The 19,966-nt window shown below is 61.9% G+C and overlaps 1 protein-coding gene across 4 annotated transcripts in view; it reads right to left on the bottom strand.

The window, feature by feature from the left end:
- Positions 1 to 3,002: 3,002 nt before the first annotated feature.
- Positions 3,003 to 19,966, bottom strand: part of Phf21b (PHD finger protein 21B) — a 65,190-nt gene continuing 48,226 nt past the window's right edge. For 3 of the 4 annotated variants that reach the window (XM_078052560.1, XM_078052562.1, XM_078052561.1), the window contains 9 exons: positions 18,219 to 18,359; positions 13,291 to 13,342; positions 12,893 to 12,969; positions 11,433 to 11,487; positions 10,031 to 10,053; positions 8,319 to 8,477; positions 7,894 to 7,969; positions 7,568 to 7,671; positions 3,003 to 4,927 (listed from right to left, as the gene is read on the bottom strand). In XM_078052560.1, coding sequence (XP_077908686.1) covers positions 4,709 to 4,927; positions 7,568 to 7,671; positions 7,894 to 7,969; positions 8,319 to 8,477; positions 10,031 to 10,053; positions 11,433 to 11,487; positions 12,893 to 12,969; positions 13,291 to 13,342; positions 18,219 to 18,359 — 906 coding nt within the window. In that variant the 3' untranslated portion in view covers positions 3,003 to 4,708. The remainder of the gene's footprint in view (positions 4,928 to 7,567; positions 7,672 to 7,893; positions 7,970 to 8,318; positions 8,478 to 10,030; positions 10,054 to 11,432; positions 11,488 to 12,892; positions 12,970 to 13,290; positions 13,343 to 18,218; positions 18,360 to 19,966) is intronic. The other variant, XM_078052563.1, reaches the window with a different exon arrangement.

Raw genomic sequence — 19,966 nt, 5'->3', positions numbered from 1 at the left:
GGGGCATCTCAGGGACGTTCCCCGGTGGAAGTCGTGAGCAGCGGATTCCAGGGCACCCAGGAAGGGGGTGGATGGGTTTGCCCTGGTCCCTGAAGGAACTGGTGAAGGACAGAGACGTGCCTCTCACTCTCACTGTCTGGAGGCTGAAGTTCAAGGTCAGGGAACTGCAGGCTTGGAAGCCACCCGGATCCGAAGCGCTTCCTCCAGAGGGAGAAGCACTGGACGGTGGCAGGACGTGGAAGGACGTGGAAGGACGAGCGTCCTGGTCAGGCCCTGATCCCACCACCAGGGAGCTGCCCGTGTGGCCTTTTTTTCTTTTTTCGTACCAGGGATTGAACCCAGGGGGATCTGCCACTGAGCACAGCCCCAGCCATTTAGAATTGTTTTATTCAGACACAGGGTCTCACTCCATTGCTTAGGGCCTCACACTCACCATCCTCCTGCCTCAGCCTCCTGAGCTGCTGGGATCACAGGTGAGCCCTGCGCCGGGCCCCAGCGGGTTAGTCACACAGGACGGGGGCCATCTGCTCTCAACGTGGCCGCTTGCCAACCTGGAGTCCTGTGACAATGATGGCGCCCTGATCCCCAGGGTCTGTGCACGTGCCCGCTCAGCGTCTTCCCAAGATGGCTTATTGGAGACCCTGGGGTGGCCCTACTCTAATGTGACAATGTCCTCACAGGAGGGATTTGGAGAGAACCCGTGTGAGGATGGGGGTGAAGGCCAGAGGCCAGCGAAGCCCAGACGGCCCAGGGCACACTGTCCTCACCGCCTCAGGAGGGACCGGCCTGCTGACCCCAGGCCTGGACTCCACCTCCAGGTCTGGGGGGCAGCATCTGTCGGTCGCACAGCCTGTGTGCCTTGCTTCGAAGCCCCAGGAAACTCGACCTGCGTCGCGGTGGTCAGACCCTTCGGGGACAGGTGCATCCGGCTGCTGCACTGCAGTCCTGGGAACAGGACACCCGTGGCGAGGCCACCCCACTGGCCTGCCTGGACTACCCTCCTCCCTGGCTGCTCCGTAGAGCTGGTCAGGCACGACTGGGGAATGGGCAACCTAGGGTCCTGGCACAGGGTCACCTGGGCACGAGGCTGAGGGGGCAGTGCTGCCCAGTGGAGGGAGCTGGCTGTGGGCGGGAGGCTACTTGGGAGGTGCTCCTGGTGAGGTTGGGGTGGGAGGCTGCAGGCGCAGCCCTGGAGGGGGGGCTGGCTGGGGTGGAACTGCAGGGGCTTTGAGGACAAGCACCAGGTGGAGCTGGGCGCACCCCCTCCCCTGCAGGTCCCAGGCGGGTCCCTCACCTTCCTGCCTCGCTTTTTCCCACCTGTCCAGCCTCGCCTGGCCGCTGGGCTGGCCCACAGGACTCTTGGGAATGGCCTGAACCAGGAAGGAAGCAGCCCTAGGCCTGCAGCTGTGCCCCTGAGGCTCCTCACGCCACGTGCCAGGTGCCCTCAGATGCTGGGATTCGGGGAGCTCTGCCAGACTCCCGCCCCGTGACGCAGACAGACACAAGCATGGAGTAGGTGGTACAGTCTGAGACTCCAACAACAGGACAGGACAGGCTCACTGGGCGCTGGGGACGCTGTACCTGGAGGGGACAGTGGTCAAGGCCATGTCTTAAAGCAGGTCAGGGAGCCAATGAGGAAGGCAGCTGGGGAAGAGCACGAGGGGCCCAGGGCCCAGCAGGTGCAAAGGCCCTGTGTTGGGACCCTGCTGAGTGGTTCGAGGAGAGCCAGGATGCTGGAGGCCAGTGGGTGTGGGTGTGGCCCTGGAGCCACAGCAAGGGAAGGGAAGCAGGGGCTTCAGCTGTCGCTGAGACGGGAGCAGCTGGCTTTACCAGCTGCCATCACTGTGGGGTGGGGGACAGGGAGGGCAGGGGCTGCAGGAAAGCAGCCGATGAGGTCCAGGTGATTCTGGAGCCGTGTGGGACATGTCCCATCTCCTTACAATCCGACAGCAGAACTGAGGGATTGGCCCACGGCCGGCGTGGAGGTGAGGGAGGTAGCTCCCCAGTGCTGGCCCACAGTCAGAGGCCTGTAGTCCCCCGAGGTGGGAAGGGGGCTGGCCCTTGGTGGCCACAGCAGACAGAACGGCTAGCCAGGAAGCGGAGGTCGTCCACGGAGTCCAGGACAGCAGAGGCCACGCTGGATTGGGAGCTCCAGCGTTTGGTGATCAGCAGGAAGAGCCTGGAGCAGAGATGGAGGGGCAGCCAGCAGGGGAGCTGGGCCCTGGGTGCTCCTTCGAGAGTAGGTACTGTCAACCAGGGTGCCCAGTGGATCTGGCCATAGGTGCCACTCCTGGCCTGAGTTGGGCAGTTCCAAGGAGCAAGAGACGGCGGGGGCTGCCTGGCAAGGACCCAGAAGGGGAGTGAACTGGAGACTGAGTGTGGCTGGCCCAGTGACCCCCAGGGGATGAGAGCCTCCTCAAGGCAGCCTGGGGCAGAGCGTGGGGACTGTCTGGGGTGACGGGAGGGGATTGTGCAGTGGGTGGGCAGCAGAGCCAACCTGAGCTCATGCGGTGCAGCAGGCTTGCAGTGGACCCTGCCCTGGGGGTGCCCAGCCCCTGCCTCTTGGGTGTCTCTATTCTCGGGGCTCCTGCAGGTGGTTGCTTTGGCATTTGACCCACCCTCTGGGCCACAGCTGCTGACCAGGCATGGCCCCTGACCCCCAGGGCCATTCCGAGGCTTGCCCAGTGCCTGGAGCTTGGACTCGGGGGTCTAACTTCATTTGTCGGATGGCTCCAAGGCCACAAGTAGGTTCCAGGCCAGGGGTGGGGGCCTCTGTACCCTGAGCAATGGGAAGGAGCTGGGCAGCAGTAGCCGGGCAAGAGGAGCCCCGGGCTCCACAATGGCTGAAGCTCCCTGTAACTTTCCCCTCCAGCCCTGGCCCAACAGGGACACCTGCTGCCTGAAGGGCTGGGATGGGGCCAGCTTGGCGGGCAACACCCCGGTTTTTGGCGTCTCCAACGCCCACCTGGCAGTGCCAGGCAAGGACACCAGGACCACAGGGATGGAGTCATCAAGGGAGTTTAATGCGCTGTTCAGAGGGAAGCTACACAGGCACACGACGACAAGCACTGATCTCTACCTCACTACCCACTGGACGGTGCTCCTTGGTCCAAAAAACACTAAGTCTCAAGACAGGGGGGCAGCTACCCCTCCCGGTCCAACCTCTCATGTCCTCACGTGATGGTTTTTAAAAACCCAATCCAACCAAAGGAGGAGAAAAGCAAACCCAGGAAGAGGAGCCCGCACTCATTCACACCGCGGCCGCGGAGCGGGACGGCAGGGTAACCAATATAGAGGGCGCCTCGCGGCTCACTTTGTTCATCAATAAAAGAATATAAAAATCTTGTTCAACCCAGTGTTGAGTGTATTAAAATAGATCTGTATCGTACAGCACAGTTTCTCCCGGAGTCGTGAAAACGGCAGGAGGGGTGGCGGCAGGCTGCGGGTTCCGCCCGCCCGGGCTCTGCACCTGTGTCTGCGCGTGGCGCGTGGCCGTGGCCCCGCGGGGGCACGAGCACTGTGTGATATGCGGGGCGGAGCCCCTTGTGCTGAGTCCCTCAGGCTGGGGATGCTGGTGGGCGCTGGGACTGGCCAGGCCCCGGGGACGGGGAGCCCTTGAGATGCTGGGGCCCCTGGGCTCTCTGCTAGCGAGGGGAAGCGGGAGGCAGGGGCTCTCCAGTCTCCAGGGACCAACCCCCAGGGCCACCGCCCCTGGTTCCCCCCCACACCCTTCACCCAGTTCTTCACAACCCCTCTGGGTGGCTGCAGTCCGGCCTCCCAGGGGAGGCTGCCCACGGGAACCTGGAAGCAGAGACGACCAGGCGCAGAGAGAAGTGAGCCCCCACTAGACGCCCACCACAGGAGCGCCACTCAGAAACGTAAGGTATTTTTTGGCATAGTGTCTGCACTGGCAAGGCGGGACGGTGGAGGAGAGGGGCTTCTATCCAAACCCCAGATCTGCCAGACGCCCCCTGCATGGCTCCGTCCCATCTCGCCCAAAAACTCCATGAGAAAAATACATCGGTAGCAAGAGTCCAGACGGCGGGCAAGACGGGGCGGGGGGGCGGCGAGGCGCGTGTTCCACGGCCACAGGCAGTGCTGGTCCCCCGGAAGCCCCTCCCAGTCTCAAGTTCAACTGCTGCGACTCTTCACCTAATAATACTGACAGGAAGCTGCCTGGCCGGGTGCTGGAGAGGCACGGGGTGCGGCCATGCCCTGCGGGCGCTGGAGAACTACCTAGATCTGCTACCACGTCTCGCCGACGGCTCAACCCAACTACCTACTACTCAGCTAACTGCGACCTCGCGGTCCTCCCCACAGGCCCGGGTGCCACCCTCCGTGGCCAGGTGCTGGCTGCCTGCGCCTCCCTCTCCCAGGGGACAGCATGAGGTCACAGAGAGGGCTGGGCCCGGAAGATGGAGGCCAGGGCAGCCCAGGGATGGCTGAGGACAGCTGAGGATGGGGCTGTGCCCCAGTCCGTCTCCCCCACCTGGTTTCCAGGTGTCCCCTCCCACGGGGGAGGGGCGGACTCGGCTCCACCCCCTCGGCTCTGGGATGCCGGCCTGGCTCCTCCCTTCTCTCCGTGGTCTTTCTGTCTGGTTTTACTTTTGTCTGAAATGCAGAGTTTATGAATTAAGGCCGACAGAACCCCCAGGTCATGTGAGCAGGGTCCCAATGACTTTCTTGGGCTGAAGATAGGTCCCTAGGGTCAGTTGTGGCCCTGGGGGTGCTGAAGGGTGGAGCGCATGGTGGCTGCTGAGGGCTTGGTCCAGGGCCCGGCCAGCAGCGGGGTGGGGCTGGTGGCTGCCATGGCAACCTGGAGCATCTGCTCGCCCTGGATCAGTCTCAGGAGGGCCCGGAGGCGGTCCAGCGATGACTGGGTGCCCCTCTGGCGGGCCAGCAGGCTGGTCTTGAGTTCCAAGCACTTCTGTGAGGGGGAGGGGGAGGGGTCAGAGAAAGGGTCTCAGAACTGAACTCCACAGGTGTTCTTTGGCAGCTGCCCCTGCCACCCTCCCAAAGCGCCTCCCTTCCACTGCAAAGTCCTGCAACAAAGAGGCACAGGGCCTCTCAGGAGCCAGCCAGGCAGCAGGGACAAGGAGAGAAGACCCAGCCAGACCCCAAGGGCTTGCAGAGCATGGGTGGAGGAGCACATTCAGCATGGGACCTTCCAGCCAGGCAGCCTCCCCGCCCTCCCTAGCCTCTGTGCACCACACACAGTGACGCCATCCGCAGTAGGAATGAGGCGTAGGAGGACGTCCCTCTGCTCTGTCCAAAGGCTGCTGGTGTAAATAACCACACCCTGTTTCCCATCGTCCTAGGAACAGCGGAGCTACTGAGAGGGTTGGGGAGACACTGCACTTAAAGAGCTTCTCTAGGCCCCAGCGCTGCTGCTACTACCACCACCACCGCCAACAGCACTGCCACCACCATAATACAACACCGTCATACCATCATCACCACCACCACCATCACCATCATCACCATCACCACTACCACCACCATCACCACTACCACCACCACTATCACTATCATCATCACCATCATCACCATCACCACTACCACCACCATCACCATCACCACCATCACCACTACCACCACCATCACCACTACCACCACCACTATCACCATCATCATCATCATCACCACCATCACCACTACCACCACCATCACCATTATCACCACTGTCACCATTATCACCACTATCACCACCACCACTACCACCATTATCACCATCACCACCATCACCATCATCATCACCACCACCACTACTACCACCATCACCATTATCACCATCACCACCATCACCACCACCATCATCATCATCACCACCACTATCACCATCATCATCATCACCATCACCACTACCACCACCATCACCATTATCACCACTATCACCACCACCACTACCACCATTATCACCACCACCACTACCACCATTATCACCACTATCACCACCACCACTACCACCATTATCACCATCACCACCACCATCACCACCATCATCATAACCATCGCTACCACCATCACTACTACCACTACCATCACCATTATCACCATCACCAGAAATCACCAGCACCACCACCAGCACTGACACCGCCACCATTATCACCATCACCACCATTATCACCATCACCATCATCACCAGCACCATCAACATCACCACCATCACCACCAGTATCACCATCACCACCATCACCATTATTACCACCATCACCATCACCATTAACACCACCATCACCATCACTATCACCATTATTACCACCATCACCATCATCACCACCACCACCACCACCATCATCATCACCACCACCAGCATCAGCACCAGCACCACCACCAGCACTGACACTACCACCATTATCACCATCACCATCATCACCAGCACCATCAACATCACCACCATCACCACCAGTATCACCATCACCACCAGTACCACCAACAACACCACCACTACCATAATACTAGTACCATACCATCACCACCATCACTATCAACATCACACCATTACCACTACCACTACCACCATCACTACCATACCATTACCACTATCACCTCCACCACCATCACCACCACCATTAACACCACCAGCACCATCTCCACCATCACCACCAGGACCTACACCACTACCATAATACCAATACCATACCATCACCACCAACACTATCAACATCACACCATTACCACTACCACTACCACCATCACTACCATACCATCACCACCATCACTATCAACATCACACCATTACCACTACCACCTCCACCATCACTGCCACTACCACCATCACCACCAGGACCAACACCACTACCATAATACCAATACCATACCATCACCACCAACACTATCAACATCACACCATTACCACTACCACCATCACTACCATACCATTATCACTATCACCTCCACCATCACCACCACCACCACCACCATACCATCAACATCACATACCATTACCACTAAAGCCACACCATAACCATCATCATACCTTACCACCACCACCACCATCATACCAATACCATCATACTATCATCACCACCATCATACCAACCCTATCATACCATTGCCACCTCCGATAACAGTATCATCACTACCACCACAAACAGCACCACTACCAACGTACCATTACCACCAATCACCACCACACTCTTATCACCATCACCATCACCACCATCATCACCATCACATTACCATGACATCACCACCATCGCAACCATCACCATGACCATTATTACCACCACCACCGTCCCCACCACCATCACCACCAGGATCACCAACAATCACACCAAGCTCAGCACCACCACCGTCTTCGTCATCTTGTCATCACACCCCATAAAGGAGGGGTTCACACAGAAGGAAACAGAGGTCAGGGTGGGCCTGGCCAAGATCAAAGAGCTGAGAAGGGGCAGGGCCAGATGTCCTCAAGGACATGACAATTATATATTGAATGCGTCGGAGCCGCGTCCTCCACCTACAGGCTCTCTGGGTGAGGGTCTCTCTTCTCCTGGGCTCCTAAGGGGCAGTAAGGCCCCAGCTCTCCCTGGGCTCCCGGGCAGCACCGCCCGCCGCCACGCACCTTCACCGCGGACGCCAGCTGTCTGTCGCGCTCTTCCAGCTGCTGGCGCTCGCTCTGCAGCTCGCCGCCCCGCCGCAGCAGCTTCTGCTTCTCCTCTTCTTTCACTAGGGAGAGGGCAGCGGCTGCTGGGCCAGGAGCAGAAGCAGGAGGCAGAACCAGGCCCTGCCCTCCCCGCACTGATGCAGGGACCCAGCTGCTCGCTCCAGGGTCCCTCTCCTCAGAGCTCGGACCCTGAACAGTCTGGACCCCAGCCTCTCCAGGTCCCACGTGAACCTAGCACCTGCGTGGGGGAGGGGAGGCAGGCCCCTCCCCCCAGGGCCACTCACCTGTCTTGTGGGTGACATAGGAGTGCACAATGGCCAGCATCCCGGTCCAGGGCACACCCTCGTCTTTCTTTAAGGCCTGGAGGACAGACAGAGAGATGAGAAGGCAGACCAACCCTGGTTGTGTGGCTCTGGGAACGCCCACTCCCTGACCGCTTCCCCAGGGTGACCAGGGGACAGTGGCCACACTGGCCTGGTTCAGAGAAGTTGAAAGGAGAAAAGCTGCATGTGGGCCAGGACCTTCTGGGTCTCTCCCCCTGGTCAAGGACAAGGTCGCTGTTAACACCCCACAGTTCACAGGATTAAACCCTGACAAGGGCCCCAGGTACCAGCTGTGCCAGGGTCGAGAAGGCCCGACACCCAGGCCCCTCCCTGCTGCTGCCGACAGCCAACCACCCAGGGCACTGGCGGAAGGTGTGCGCCCGTACCTTCTGCTGGCACCTGGGGCACACCCACACGCCCTTGGGTGCCGTCTTGAGGGGCGGATCCAGGCAGCTGAGGTGGTAGGCCCCCGGGCAGGTGCCGCAGGGCTGCAGGCTGGCCCCTCGCTTGCAGATGGCACAGTGCTCATCCTGGGTGATCTCGCTCTGAAAGAAAGGGAGTGCGGAAGTGGCTCAGGGAGAGGAGGGACAGGCCTCTGTGGGTGACTGTGCAGGGACACTCCTGGACCCAGCAGGAGGCACGGCAGCCCAACAGGCAGGGCGCTAGGGCATCCACTGGGCCAGGCTGACCAAGGGCAGGGTGCTCGAGTCAGTGCCACGTGGCCCAGTAGTGGATTCTTCCAGGTGTGCACAGGGAAGGGTGTCCTGCTGCAGCCGAAGGGACGGTCCCTATCCTGGGGGGCCTGGGCGGCTGACCTGAAACCCTCTCAGTAGCGTGTCTGTCCAGCCTGGAACACAGACCTGGGGGAGTCACACTCCCGTTCCCACATTTGTGTGGTGGACACTGCTGCCCTGCGCTCCCTGGAGCCTGAGCAGGACAGACACACAGGCGCTCTGCCGTGCCAGCCCCACGGTAAGGAAAGAGGGCCCTTCAGATGTCCTTCCCACACGGCCTGCCACACTCCGCAGAGACAGAGTCCCCTTCCCAGCCGGCTGGCTGCTGCACCAACACTCTGTGGGTGCAGGGGCTTCACAACCAGCTCCCACCACCTGCAAAATCTGACTCCTGCCACCCACAGGACCCCCCGCCCCCCCAGGTCATGCATCAACGGAGCTTCTGACCTTCGGGCGGGGGTCTGGGACAGCCCACACCACCAGGCCCTGGATACCAGAGATGTCCGAGGTTGGGCACCGCAGATAACCCCTCTGCACCCCTCGTTCAGTGCAAAGGCCCAGGAAGGCTGAGACACCTGCCTGGGGCCACCCAGTAAACTGGGGGCAGAGCTGAGACCCACATCTGGTGTCCGGCCTCAAAGCCAAGGCCCCTCCAGGACAGGGCTTGTGGGGACTAGGCGGCAGCTTGGGCTTCCTGTCCCCATGTCTGCCTGGGTTGGGCACCAGGTGTCCAGACACTGCCAGGTCCGCAGGTGTCAGTGTATCAGTGGGCACTGTGGCGAGGCCCCGGTGGAAACCACCAAGCCCCTCAGAACTGGCTGGACTGCTTGTCCAGCACACCATGCGGGCCAAGGGCTCATCTGGGATGAGGTCACGGGTTGTGAACAGACTGAACATGTCCTGAGGCTGTGCCTGGGAATGAGTCCCCGGCAGCCGGTGTCTTGGGAAGCAGGGACGTGTTGGGTGGGTCAGGGGTGGTCTCAGGACCAGAGGTGTGGGCATGGAAGGTGAGACCCTGGGGATTACAAAGTCCTCGGAAAGACTGCCCAGGGCCACACAGCAAGGCTGGGCAGAGCCAGGGCAGAGGCCAGCTGGCACCCAGACTGGCTCTTCCTGGGGCCTCTGTGGCCCGCCCTCTCAGGACCAGGCAGGGAGAGCTCCTGTTTGAGTCCGGCCACCTGGCACTGTGGCCATGCCCGGCTCCGCCTGGCAGGAGGAAAGCAGGCGTGGTGCTGGGCAGGGTCCTGAGCTCCGAAGGCAGAGGTGAGGGCCCTGTCCACTCCAGAGCCACCCGTTCCCAGGAGGACTGCCACCGGGATTGTGTGGGACACACCCACCCCCAGGTGTGATGTGAGGGCACGTACCTTCCAGCAGGGCTCCTCATTGGCTGGCACAGGGAGGAAGGGCGGAGAACAGGTTAGTGGGCACTGGAGGGGCACAGTCAGGACTGGGCTCTCTGAGGCCGAGTGTGGCAGGGCTCTGGCCCCAGGGCAGGATGGGAGTATCGCAAGGCCCAGTGATGCCCGAGTCCTCCCCTGCAGCATGAGGTCCCTGACTCCAGGACCTTCCAGGGGCAGTGAGCTGTGGGGGGGATCTTCAGCCCTTTATTGACAGGGTAGAGACCTGCACGACCTCAGCTGCTGCCTGTCCCCATTCTAGTAGGCACTGTCAAGTTGCGGGTGTGTGTGTGTGTGTGTGTGTGGTGTGTGGTGCTGGGGATTGAACACAGAGCCTTGTGCACTCTACCCACTGAGCTATGTCCCCAGCCCCTAAAACTGCATTTTAATGCACATAAAAACGGCTCCTTTTCTGCAAATGTGTCAGCGGAACCATCAGCCTGTGGTGAGGCTCTCAGCAGCTTCCAGTGGCCCGGCTGCGTTCCCGTCCCCACCTGGGAGCAGCAGAGAGTTACGGGCCCATGTTACAAATAAGGTCACCAAGGCCCAGGGAGGTGACCCCGTGTGCTACACACATGTAATCCTGAGAGCAGGTGGCCATCTCCCGCCGTCAGGGCCATTGGGTTTTCTGAGAAGAGTGAGTCCCTGCTGCGGGCATGTTTGTGGTGTGGCTCTCGGGGCTCTTGCTGTGGGCGAGGTGGCAGAGCATGCAAGGGTCTACTGGAAATTGGGACCGAGGCCTCAGGTCAGGTCCCCGCCATCCCAGCCAGGCGCCTTGCTGAAGGCTTGGCCCGCCTGTCCTGCAGAGGGAGCCCGCGGCAGAGCCGGGCAGGGGACGAGGCTCCTACCCTACCTGGGCTCTCACTGCCGGCTGCAGGCTGGGGGTGGGGGTGGGAAGGTGAGGGCTGAGAGCCCCTGGCCCAGCCGGAGGTGTCTGAGCGGCTCTCTCCGGGGCTGTCCAGTTTGTCTGCGGCAGACAGTGCCTGAGCTGGCCACTCGGGCACAGGAGCAGTGCTGGCTTGTGCACAGGCCACAGCAGGTGGTGCCAGGTGGGATGGGCCCCTCCCACATCCTCTTCCACACAGGTCACAGACCCCTGTGGGGGCCTGCCAGGGTGGCCTTTAGCATCACAGGCCCTAGTCCTCTGTCCACCCAACGGCAGGGCACAGACCTGCCTGACCTCAGCTGCTGCCTGTCCCCACTCCTGGGCCTCCTGTGCTGGGAGATGCTGCCCGCCCCGTTCAACAGGATCAGTGGCACCTCTGCTGTGCCACCTGCCTGGTGCTCAGGCCAAGGCCACAGAGGAGGATGGGAACTGCCTGGTCCAGCCCCAGGTCCCGCCCTGCCCTGTGCCCAGGCTGCCACTCACCTCGCGCTGTGAGGAACAGGGGGTTGTTGAGATAGCTGGAGGCCAGTCGCTTCCTCTGCAGGACAGAACACAAAACCCAACACCCCCTCATCTGGAGCCCTCCTGGGCCCGCTGCCCCTGCCCAGGACCCTCCAGGCCCAGCTTTCCACCAGTGGCCCCAGACGCCAGGAGGAACCTGGGCTAGAGGCACAGACCAGGGCTGGGGCTGACGGCAGTCGGTGGACAGGGGGCTTTGCCAAGGCTCTGCCCTGCAGGGGCCGTCACCCTCTGCTCCCAAAGATGGCTCTCCACCTGCCCTCGGGGCGCTCCCTCGGCTAGCTCTGGGGTCAGGCAGGGCAACAGGGCCTCCTTGTGCATAGCCCAAAGCCCCCTGCTGTGAGGCTGCTGTGCGTCCTGAAGGGTGGCCCCAGTCCTGGCCTCGGGGTTCTGGCGGGAAGATGGTTCTAGAATTGAGTGACTGGCTCTAAGCTGGTCTCCCCCCTGGCCAGGCCATGTTCCAGGCCAAGGAGGAGCTGTGGGCGGGCTGCCCCGGGGCTACATCCTGGCCCAAGACTAAGGGGCTGCCCGCTGCTGACTGGCGAAGAGGTGGCACTGGCCGCAGACTTGGGAGTCCAGGCCAAGGCTCTGCACACGGGGCATCAGGCGGTCGTACTGACCAGCAAAGCAAAGGGAAGGGGCCCTGATCACATAGGACTCATGGTCAGTGGCCACTCAGTGGCCTTCTAAAGAAAGGCCCCCATGTCTGGGGACAGGCTTGCCCAGGAGACCCAAGAGGACGTAAGTGGGTTGGAACTGCAGGCTTGGGCATGTCCTGGGAACAGGGACAGAGGGACAGTGGGAGGGTGGCAGGGCCAGAACTGACCACTGCCCCCGAGGAGAGCCCTCCCTGCAGTTCAAGTCCAGAAACGCAGATTCAGGACACGTGGCCAAGTGGCCCACTCCCTGGAGGGACGCAATGGCTTCTCTTTACCCTCCCTCTGGACCATGCAGAGCTCAAATCTGGCATATGCCACACACTGGCCTCTGGGGACCTTGCGTCTCTCAGGACGCTGGCTTGGACTCTGTGGCTGGCCTTTGGAGACAATGTGGAGACTGAGAATCTGGACTTCAATTCAAACGGGAGGAGTCTCATTCTGGACTGGGTTTCTCCCTGGGCATGTGCCAGGCAGGGGCCAGTGGTCTGGGGACCTTTGGCCTTCCAAGCCTCTGCACCACCCCGTCCAGCTGCTGTGGACATTGAGGCCGTGTTGAGTTTGGGGTGGATTTGGAGGAGGGGACATTTCTTGCCTGGTGTCAGGGCCATGAGTGGGGTCATGAGTGGGCAGGCACAGGACTGGGCTGGCCTCCTGCATCTTTCCCTCAGGTGACTCTGGGCCAGGAGTGGAGGGAGTGGGCCACCCTGGGCCCTCTAGGAGGGACAGATGGGGGCGGTGGGGAAGGTGGCTGCCCCGGGTCCCCACCTCGGTCTCCAGGAGGCCGCTGTAGGCAGGGTTGGCCGTGCTCCTCCTCTTCCGCTCCTGCCGCTTGCTCTGGATTTCTGGAGGGACAGAGCCACAGTGGCCATGGGTCCTCGGTGCCCACCCAACCCTGGGCAGGCTGGCCCCTGCTCTGCAGCTGCTGTGCACCCAGCACCCACACCCTGCAGTGGTCTACACAGGAACAGGAAGTGCCCCAGTGGGACCCGCAGCTCTGGAGCTTGGGGACTGAGTGCATCTCTCCTCCGGCTCGTCTCTGGGGACAAAGGCCGGCCTTGGGACAAAGGCCTTCCCTAGAGGGAGGCGCATCCCAAACCGGCTGCTTCCTAGGATGCCCGCCCCACGCTCCGCCTTGTGGCCAGTCCCTGCCTGCTGCCCCTTACCTTCCAGGTGCTCCGTGGTGACCAGGCCCAGGGCTACCATGAAGGCAACTTTCTGTGGGAAGGAAAGGGTGGACGGTTAACATGGCCTCCGCTTCCGACCCTGACCCCAGGCTCCTCCTCCACAGCCGCGCTCCGGATGCCAGGAGAGCTCCCAGGAACCTCCAGGGAACGGGACTCCCGAGACCACCAGGTGGGTCTAGAGGGGCTCTGTGGGGGCAGCGGCGGGCGTGGACCGCATGGCCAGCTCCGAGCACCCACACCAGGCTCCGCCGTGGCCCGTCCGTCCTGTGTGTTTGTTATCAATACGCCGAACACCCTTGGCCCCAGCGGCACTGGACACTCCAGCCAGCACCTGACCAGCTCGCCAAGCGCCTTCCCGGGCCCTGTCTCAGCTCTGCGTCCCCTCCAGCAAGTGGCGAACTGTCCCTGCGTGTCCTCCGTCTCCTGCTCACGTGCGGACACTCTGCTCATCTGCACGCGTCTCAATACGACGGGACTCAGCCTGACCTGCCCGAGGGGACTTGAGGGGCAGCCTGCTGTGTTCCTCTGTGGTGGCGGGCAGCAGCCAAGAGCCCAGCCTGCCGCAGCCTTCCTGTCCTCCTGGTGGTGGGCAGGACGGGCCATGGCAAGGTGGGCAGCCAGTGCCTGAGGCTTTGGTGCAAGCGAGGCCCTTGCAGCTGCCTGGCCGTGGGACCAAGCAGTGACCAGCAGCGCCTGACACACAGCAGGCGCTCAATACATGCCCCTGAGTGAATGTGCATCTGTCGCCACAGGACGCGCGACATGTTCCAGGGTCGTACTTCCATCCTTTGACTTGACTTTGGGGCTGGCTTATTTGTAAGTTCCAGACTCTTCAGAGGCCCAGGCGGTTGTGAGAGGAATCAGAGAGCCGTCGCCCTCACCTGTCCAGGCCACCCACGGCAGTGGCCCTGGCTCCTTGACCGCCTGTTTTCTTTTCTTTTTCGCTCAGTGCTGGGGATGGAGCCTGGGCCAGCGCTCGGCCGCTGGGCCACACCCCGCCTGCCCCAACTTCTAGTCAACGTTTGTCTTCTGTCCCAGGATCCCAGGGGGCATTGGGTCATCCCCCCTCCCCCCTCCAGGCTGGGACAGTATCTCAGATTTCCTTGTTTTTAGCCAGCTGTGTGGTTTTGAGGAGTCGGCAGGCGTTTTGCAGGAAGTCCCCGTGGGGATTTGTCATGGGGTGATGGGCTCAGGGGACAGCACCAGGGAGAGAGGCTTTGTACGGAGGGAGACCCGTGGCTGCTGACCCCACCCTGGCCCCTGCCTGAGGCTCTCCGCAGGTGTCTCCACGGCACCGTCCTCTCCCCGCAGGCCAGGGGTTGCTCTGCACAGCACCTCGGTCAGGAGTGGGTCTCCTGCACCCGGAGGCTGGGCTTTGGTTTGGCCTGTTAATTTATGAAAACGTCTGTATTTTCTTCTGCAGACTTCAGACCCTGGCAGGGACTCTGAGGTCATAGAGCAAGTTTTGTTTTGGATTTTGAGACCAGAGTTTCTCTGGCCAAGCTGCTGAGGCTACCTTGAACCTTCCTCCCCCTCAGCCTCCCAAGTTGCTGGGATCACTGGGCCACACTGCACCCCACAGTAAAGCCACTTGATTATTTTAGTGCCTACAGTTTATATCTACAGTTTTGACCCCTTTGGGATACCGACTGGCACAGAGGGCATTATGCATGGGTTGCTGGTCTTTTCCCAGATGGCCACCCCTCTCCACACCGTCTCCCTGCACGCTGCCTCTCCCTTCTGCTGTCTGAATACTAGACTGTCCCGTAGGTCTATCTCTGGGCTGACTTCGTCCTAGCCTCCGCCTCCCCTGGGCTGCTGCTGCGCGTGTGGTCATCAGGCTGCGCAGGGCCTCTAGTCCCTTCTGTGGTCAGGCCTCCTGGCCTCCCCCTCTCTCCGGCCGGTGTGCAATGACCCTCTCACTTTTTCATGGAAAGTTGAGAAGTGTCGCTGGTGGCTGAGAGCGAGGGGGCACTGGCAAATGTACTGGGATGACGTTGAGATCATAAATGACCTGGGACAAGTTCACATCATCATGTTCCTACCCAAAGCCAGGGTCCCTCTGTCCTTTCTTAAGCTTCAGGGGTTTTGAACTTGGCCTCAGTTAGGTACTGGATATTTTTATTGTATTTATTCCTGGGCATTTGATCTTCCTGTTGCTATTGTGAAGGGGGCCATGTTCCCCTGGGGCCCAGGGAGGGACAGGTGCGTGAACCGGCTGCCCCACTGGCATGCACAGTCCCCGCCTGCGGGGCTTTCTCTACTTCTCTTGGGTCCTGCCCCATCATCTCAGACAGGACCGTCCCCTCCTCCTGTGCTGTGCAGACAGCTCCCCTCCCGCACTGCCGGCTCCAAGTGGTCCCCGCCTCACTCAGGGCCTCCCTGGGATAGAGTTCGGCTCCCTCCCTGCCTCCACTCCCTGCCTCCACTCCCTGCCTCCTCTCCCTCCTCTCCTTCCTCTCTCTGCCTCCTCTCCCTCCTCTCCTTCCTCTCCTTCCTCTCTCTGCCTCCTCTCCCTGCCTCCTCTCCCTCCTCTCCTTCCTCTCCTTCCTCTCTCTGCCTCCTCTCTCTGCCTCCTCTCCCTCCTCTCCTTCCTCTCCTTCCTCTCTCTGCCTCCTCTCCCTGCCTCCTCTCCCTCCTCTCCTTCCTCTCCTTCCTCTCTCTGCCTCCTCTCTCTGCCTCCTCTCCCTGCCTCCCCTCCCTGCCTCCTCTCCCTCCTCTCCTTCCTCTCCTTCCTCTCTCTGCCTCCTCTCTCTGCCTCCTCTCCCTGCCTCCCCACCCTGCCTCCTCTCCATCCACCGGTGTTCTGCACGTCACCGGAGCGTGGACTTAGACTGTCCTGACGTCCTGGTCCTGCAGTTTTCCTCAGCATCTGATGCTGGTGCCGAGGTTCCGGGCTGCGTCTGGGTTGCCCGGGTTGGCACCAGAGCAGTTTCCTATGAAGGCTCATGGAGCAACACCTCCCAAGTTCTAGGTGGACTGATGACTTTTTCCGTGCCCTTGACCGTAGAGGACAGTCAGGCAGGTGGACATCGGCTCTTACCCCTCATCCCCCACCTCCCTGGAGGGGGCTCAGCTGTGTTCTGAGGCTGGCCTCTGCTGTGGGAGACAGAAGCCAACCTCGTGCTTATGACCAGACTGGGAGAAGGACAGAGGGACACGCACACAACTCCTAGAGGAGGGTGGCAGATGGGGCTGGGAGCTGCCCAACAGCCAGTCCCCAGGGCACTGGCTCCGGAATGCCTCCGGGTGCTGTGGGCAGGGCGGGGCCAGCGTCAGGCCCTGGGAAGGGGGGGGCGGTGTCTCCACGCCACCATCTTCATCAGGGAGGAGGGGCAGCAGTCCGCTCTGCATGACTGTCCCGCAGCTCCACCTCAGCCCTGCCTGAGTCCCTGCATGACCAGAGGTGGAGGTGGCCTCTCAGAGCTGCACAGTGGACACTGTCTCCTGGGTCAGAAGGCCTGGTGGCCTGGCTTGGCTGGTCACTACTCCTGGCCTGTGTCCCCATCTGACAGCAGGCTAACGGCCCTGGTGCACAGTGCCCACCGAGGGCTGCACTGACCGGAGCCCAGCACCTCCCTAGGGCACACAGGTCGTTGCCACCCCACGCTGCTGGGTGGTGGCCATCCGACGTCACCGGCTCCTCGTGACTGCCCCTGGGTTGACGGTGGCTGACGTGTCCCTCCAACGGGTCCAGGCATCACTCTGGGTCACGGGCTCCCCCAGGTCTCTGATGCCTCTCCTGGGCTGCTGCAGCCGTGCCCTGGCGCCCTGGCCCCGCCCGGCAGCCTCAGCGACAGCCATCCCCTGTACAATGTCTCGCCCGACCAGGGGCCCGGGGCGCCCGCCCGGCTCGGGGGGCTTGGGCTGCGGCTCGGCAGCGAGTGCTCCTCAGGCCAACTCCTCGGGGACGTCCCCACGTCTGGCAGAGCCCCACGGTGCAAGGCCCCGTGGCCCTCTCTGAAAAGCGGCTGTGACGGGGGTCTTCGCCCCGACGTGTGGTCCTCAGGTTCCCCTGAGGAGCTCACACTCCTCACCCCTCGGTGTCACTGGGAGCAGTGACACCATCAGTGAAAGGCACAGTGCCGCATGAAGGTCCTGCACTGACCACAGAGAGCCCGCCCAGAGAAGCCTCTGGAAGACCACAGGAGCCCCAAACCTCCAGGAGCCCACCACGCACAGGAGGGGCTCAGAAGCTGCCAGGGCACTGACGGTCTGGCTGGAGACCACCAGGGATGGGGCCACAGGAGACTCGGGTCACACTGAGGCCTCACTGAGCAGCCCACCTCGGGCTTTCTGTGCACCTCACACCACTCCCCTGCTCAAAGACACTCCAGGGCTCCCCAGGACCTGAGGAACAAAGCCCCATCTTGGCAGCCCGCATGCAGGTCATCCAGGATTCAGTTCCGATGCATCCTAAGACCCCAGACCCTCAGCTCTGGTCATGGGCAGAGAGTAGGCAGGGGCTGAGCCAGCCCCACGAGCTACCCAGAGGAGCCCATCCTCCCCTAGGCTAGGGGTCCCAAGGACAGCAGGGCCATGGCTGGGGCTCTGGGGACAGTGGGCACCCTCCTGATCGGGGGGGCGGGGGGGTTTGCCTGACAACCCAGCATCCCCCAGCCCCCCAGGAAGGGGGCCTCACTCCCCCCGCCGGAGAGATGAGAAGACGTGATCTGCCTGCAGTCCCGCCGAGCCCGCTGCCGGTGCTCGGGCTGAATCAATGGCACCAGAACCTGTGCCCACCACTGCCCCGCACTGCCACACCATCAGTGCATCCCAGGGACCCGAGTCTCCAGTCGGCAGCAATCCCCAGACCCCCGCACTGGACGGCCACGCCACGGCAGGTAGGGACCATCCCCAGGTGACGCTGTCCCCACCGTGGCCAGGCACCCCCAGGGCGGTCCTACCTCGGGGCTCTCCTGGCTGGGGGGCGGGTCCTCCTTCTTCTTCCTGGTGGCCTGAGCTCCCTGAGATGGCTCCTCTGTGGGCGGCCGTGGCTCTGCCGAGCTCTCGGGCTGAGACTGCACTTGAGGCTGAATAATAATGACCTACAAGACGTGGGCACGGGTGAGGGGTGGGGGGCACGGAGTGGGGAGGAGCTTGGGGGGAGGGGGGCGGAGGGCCCAGGGGCAACCTGAAGGGCAGGTCACCGAGGAGGAAGCGTCTGCACCCACCCTGAGTTGGGCCTGCACCTCTGACGGAGCTTCCCCTGAGCACGAGAGTCCTGCAGAAGTGCCGGACCTGAGGCAGGAGGTGCCAGGTTCAAACCCTGTCCCACCCTTTCCTAGCTGTGTGGCCCTTGGGAGATCACTGTGCCTCTCTGAGTCTCCTTGTGGGTGGGCCCTGGCAGTGCCTACCTCAGGCCACAGGACTCCAGGGAGGGTGGTCTCCATCCCTAGCTCACATGCCCATGAACGGAGGCCCAGAGGGTCTCACTCCTCCCTCGACCCTCCTCAGACCACTGCCTCTGAGGCCTGGGGGCTGGGGAAGGGGTGGCGGGGTCAGACTGCCCGGGCACCAGGCCGGCCAGCCTTGGGCAGGAGCGGCCTCCAGCGTTGTGCTGTCTTGTTTGCTGTGGCCAGGGCCTGGGAGCTGGCTGTCTTCCTGGGTCAGGGAAGAGGAATCCACCAGGCCAGCCCCAGGGTCCGGCTCAGCCGAATCACCTGAACTGCTCGGCTTTCACGTCCCTGAGAACAGGTGACTCTTAGGAGTCTGGCTCCTGAGCAGGAGAGAAATGTATTCTGCTTTCTGCTGGCTCAGGGGAGGCTTTGTTCCCCGTGTCACATTTTTTAAAACCCCAAATTTCCTGTATAGGGGGAAAAACGCCTCATTTTATGTTCAAGGGAAGGAAAATACTAAACTCTCCTGCAGGAAAGAGAGACCACTGTGAAGTGGCCCCGAGGAGGACACAGGACGCCGCTCGGCTCAGTGACCAGAAGACTCGGAGTCAACTGCGAGGCCTGAGAGCCGACTGGAGGAGCGGAAGGTGTTCAGCCCAGCGCTCACATCAGGGGGCCGCAGCGGAACAGGCGGCAGAGAACGTCCACCAGGCAGCCTTCTGCATCGGGGACACCTGGGGACACCTGGGGACACCTGGGGACACCAGCCGTGCACGGCAACCACCACTCCAGGCTCTGAGGGTCCTGCCAGTCGGGGGGGCCCAGAACAGAATGAGCTCTGAAATGGACGCAGGCACCAACGAGGTCCCCTGGCCACATGGCACCAACTCATGTGGGGGATGCCACGGGCATCAGCCTCGAGCCAGAGGCACAGCCTGGCAAAGGGATCGGAGGCCAAGAGGCCAGAGGCCTCCAACAGCAGGGCCACCAGGAGCTCTGAGGGGAACCGGGAGAGGACATCAAGTTCAGCTTTAAACCTGGGTGAGAAGCCACAGGAGATGTCCAGCCGAGGCACCAGGGTGTGGAAAGCAGGAGGGCAGCATCCCGGGTTCCATCAGTGGTTCCCATGAACCCGGTGACTGCCGCGTGGCCCAGTGGCTCTCGGCCCTGGTCGACCCACGCAGCCCCATTCCTTCTGCCGTCCCCTTGGCTGGTCCATGGCCTGTCGAGTGGGGCTCCTCCTGCCATCACACCTGGTCACTCTGGCCCTGCGTCCCCTGCGGGACGTCACCTCCCTGCACCCACATCCATTCATC

This window comes from Ictidomys tridecemlineatus, chromosome 6 (genome assembly GCF_052094955.1).
Source record: "Ictidomys tridecemlineatus isolate mIctTri1 chromosome 6, mIctTri1.hap1, whole genome shotgun sequence".
Lineage (NCBI taxonomy): Eukaryota > Metazoa > Chordata > Mammalia > Rodentia > Sciuridae > Ictidomys > Ictidomys tridecemlineatus.
Note: the sequence above shows the minus strand (reverse complement) of the source record. Positions and strands in the feature narration are given on the sequence as shown.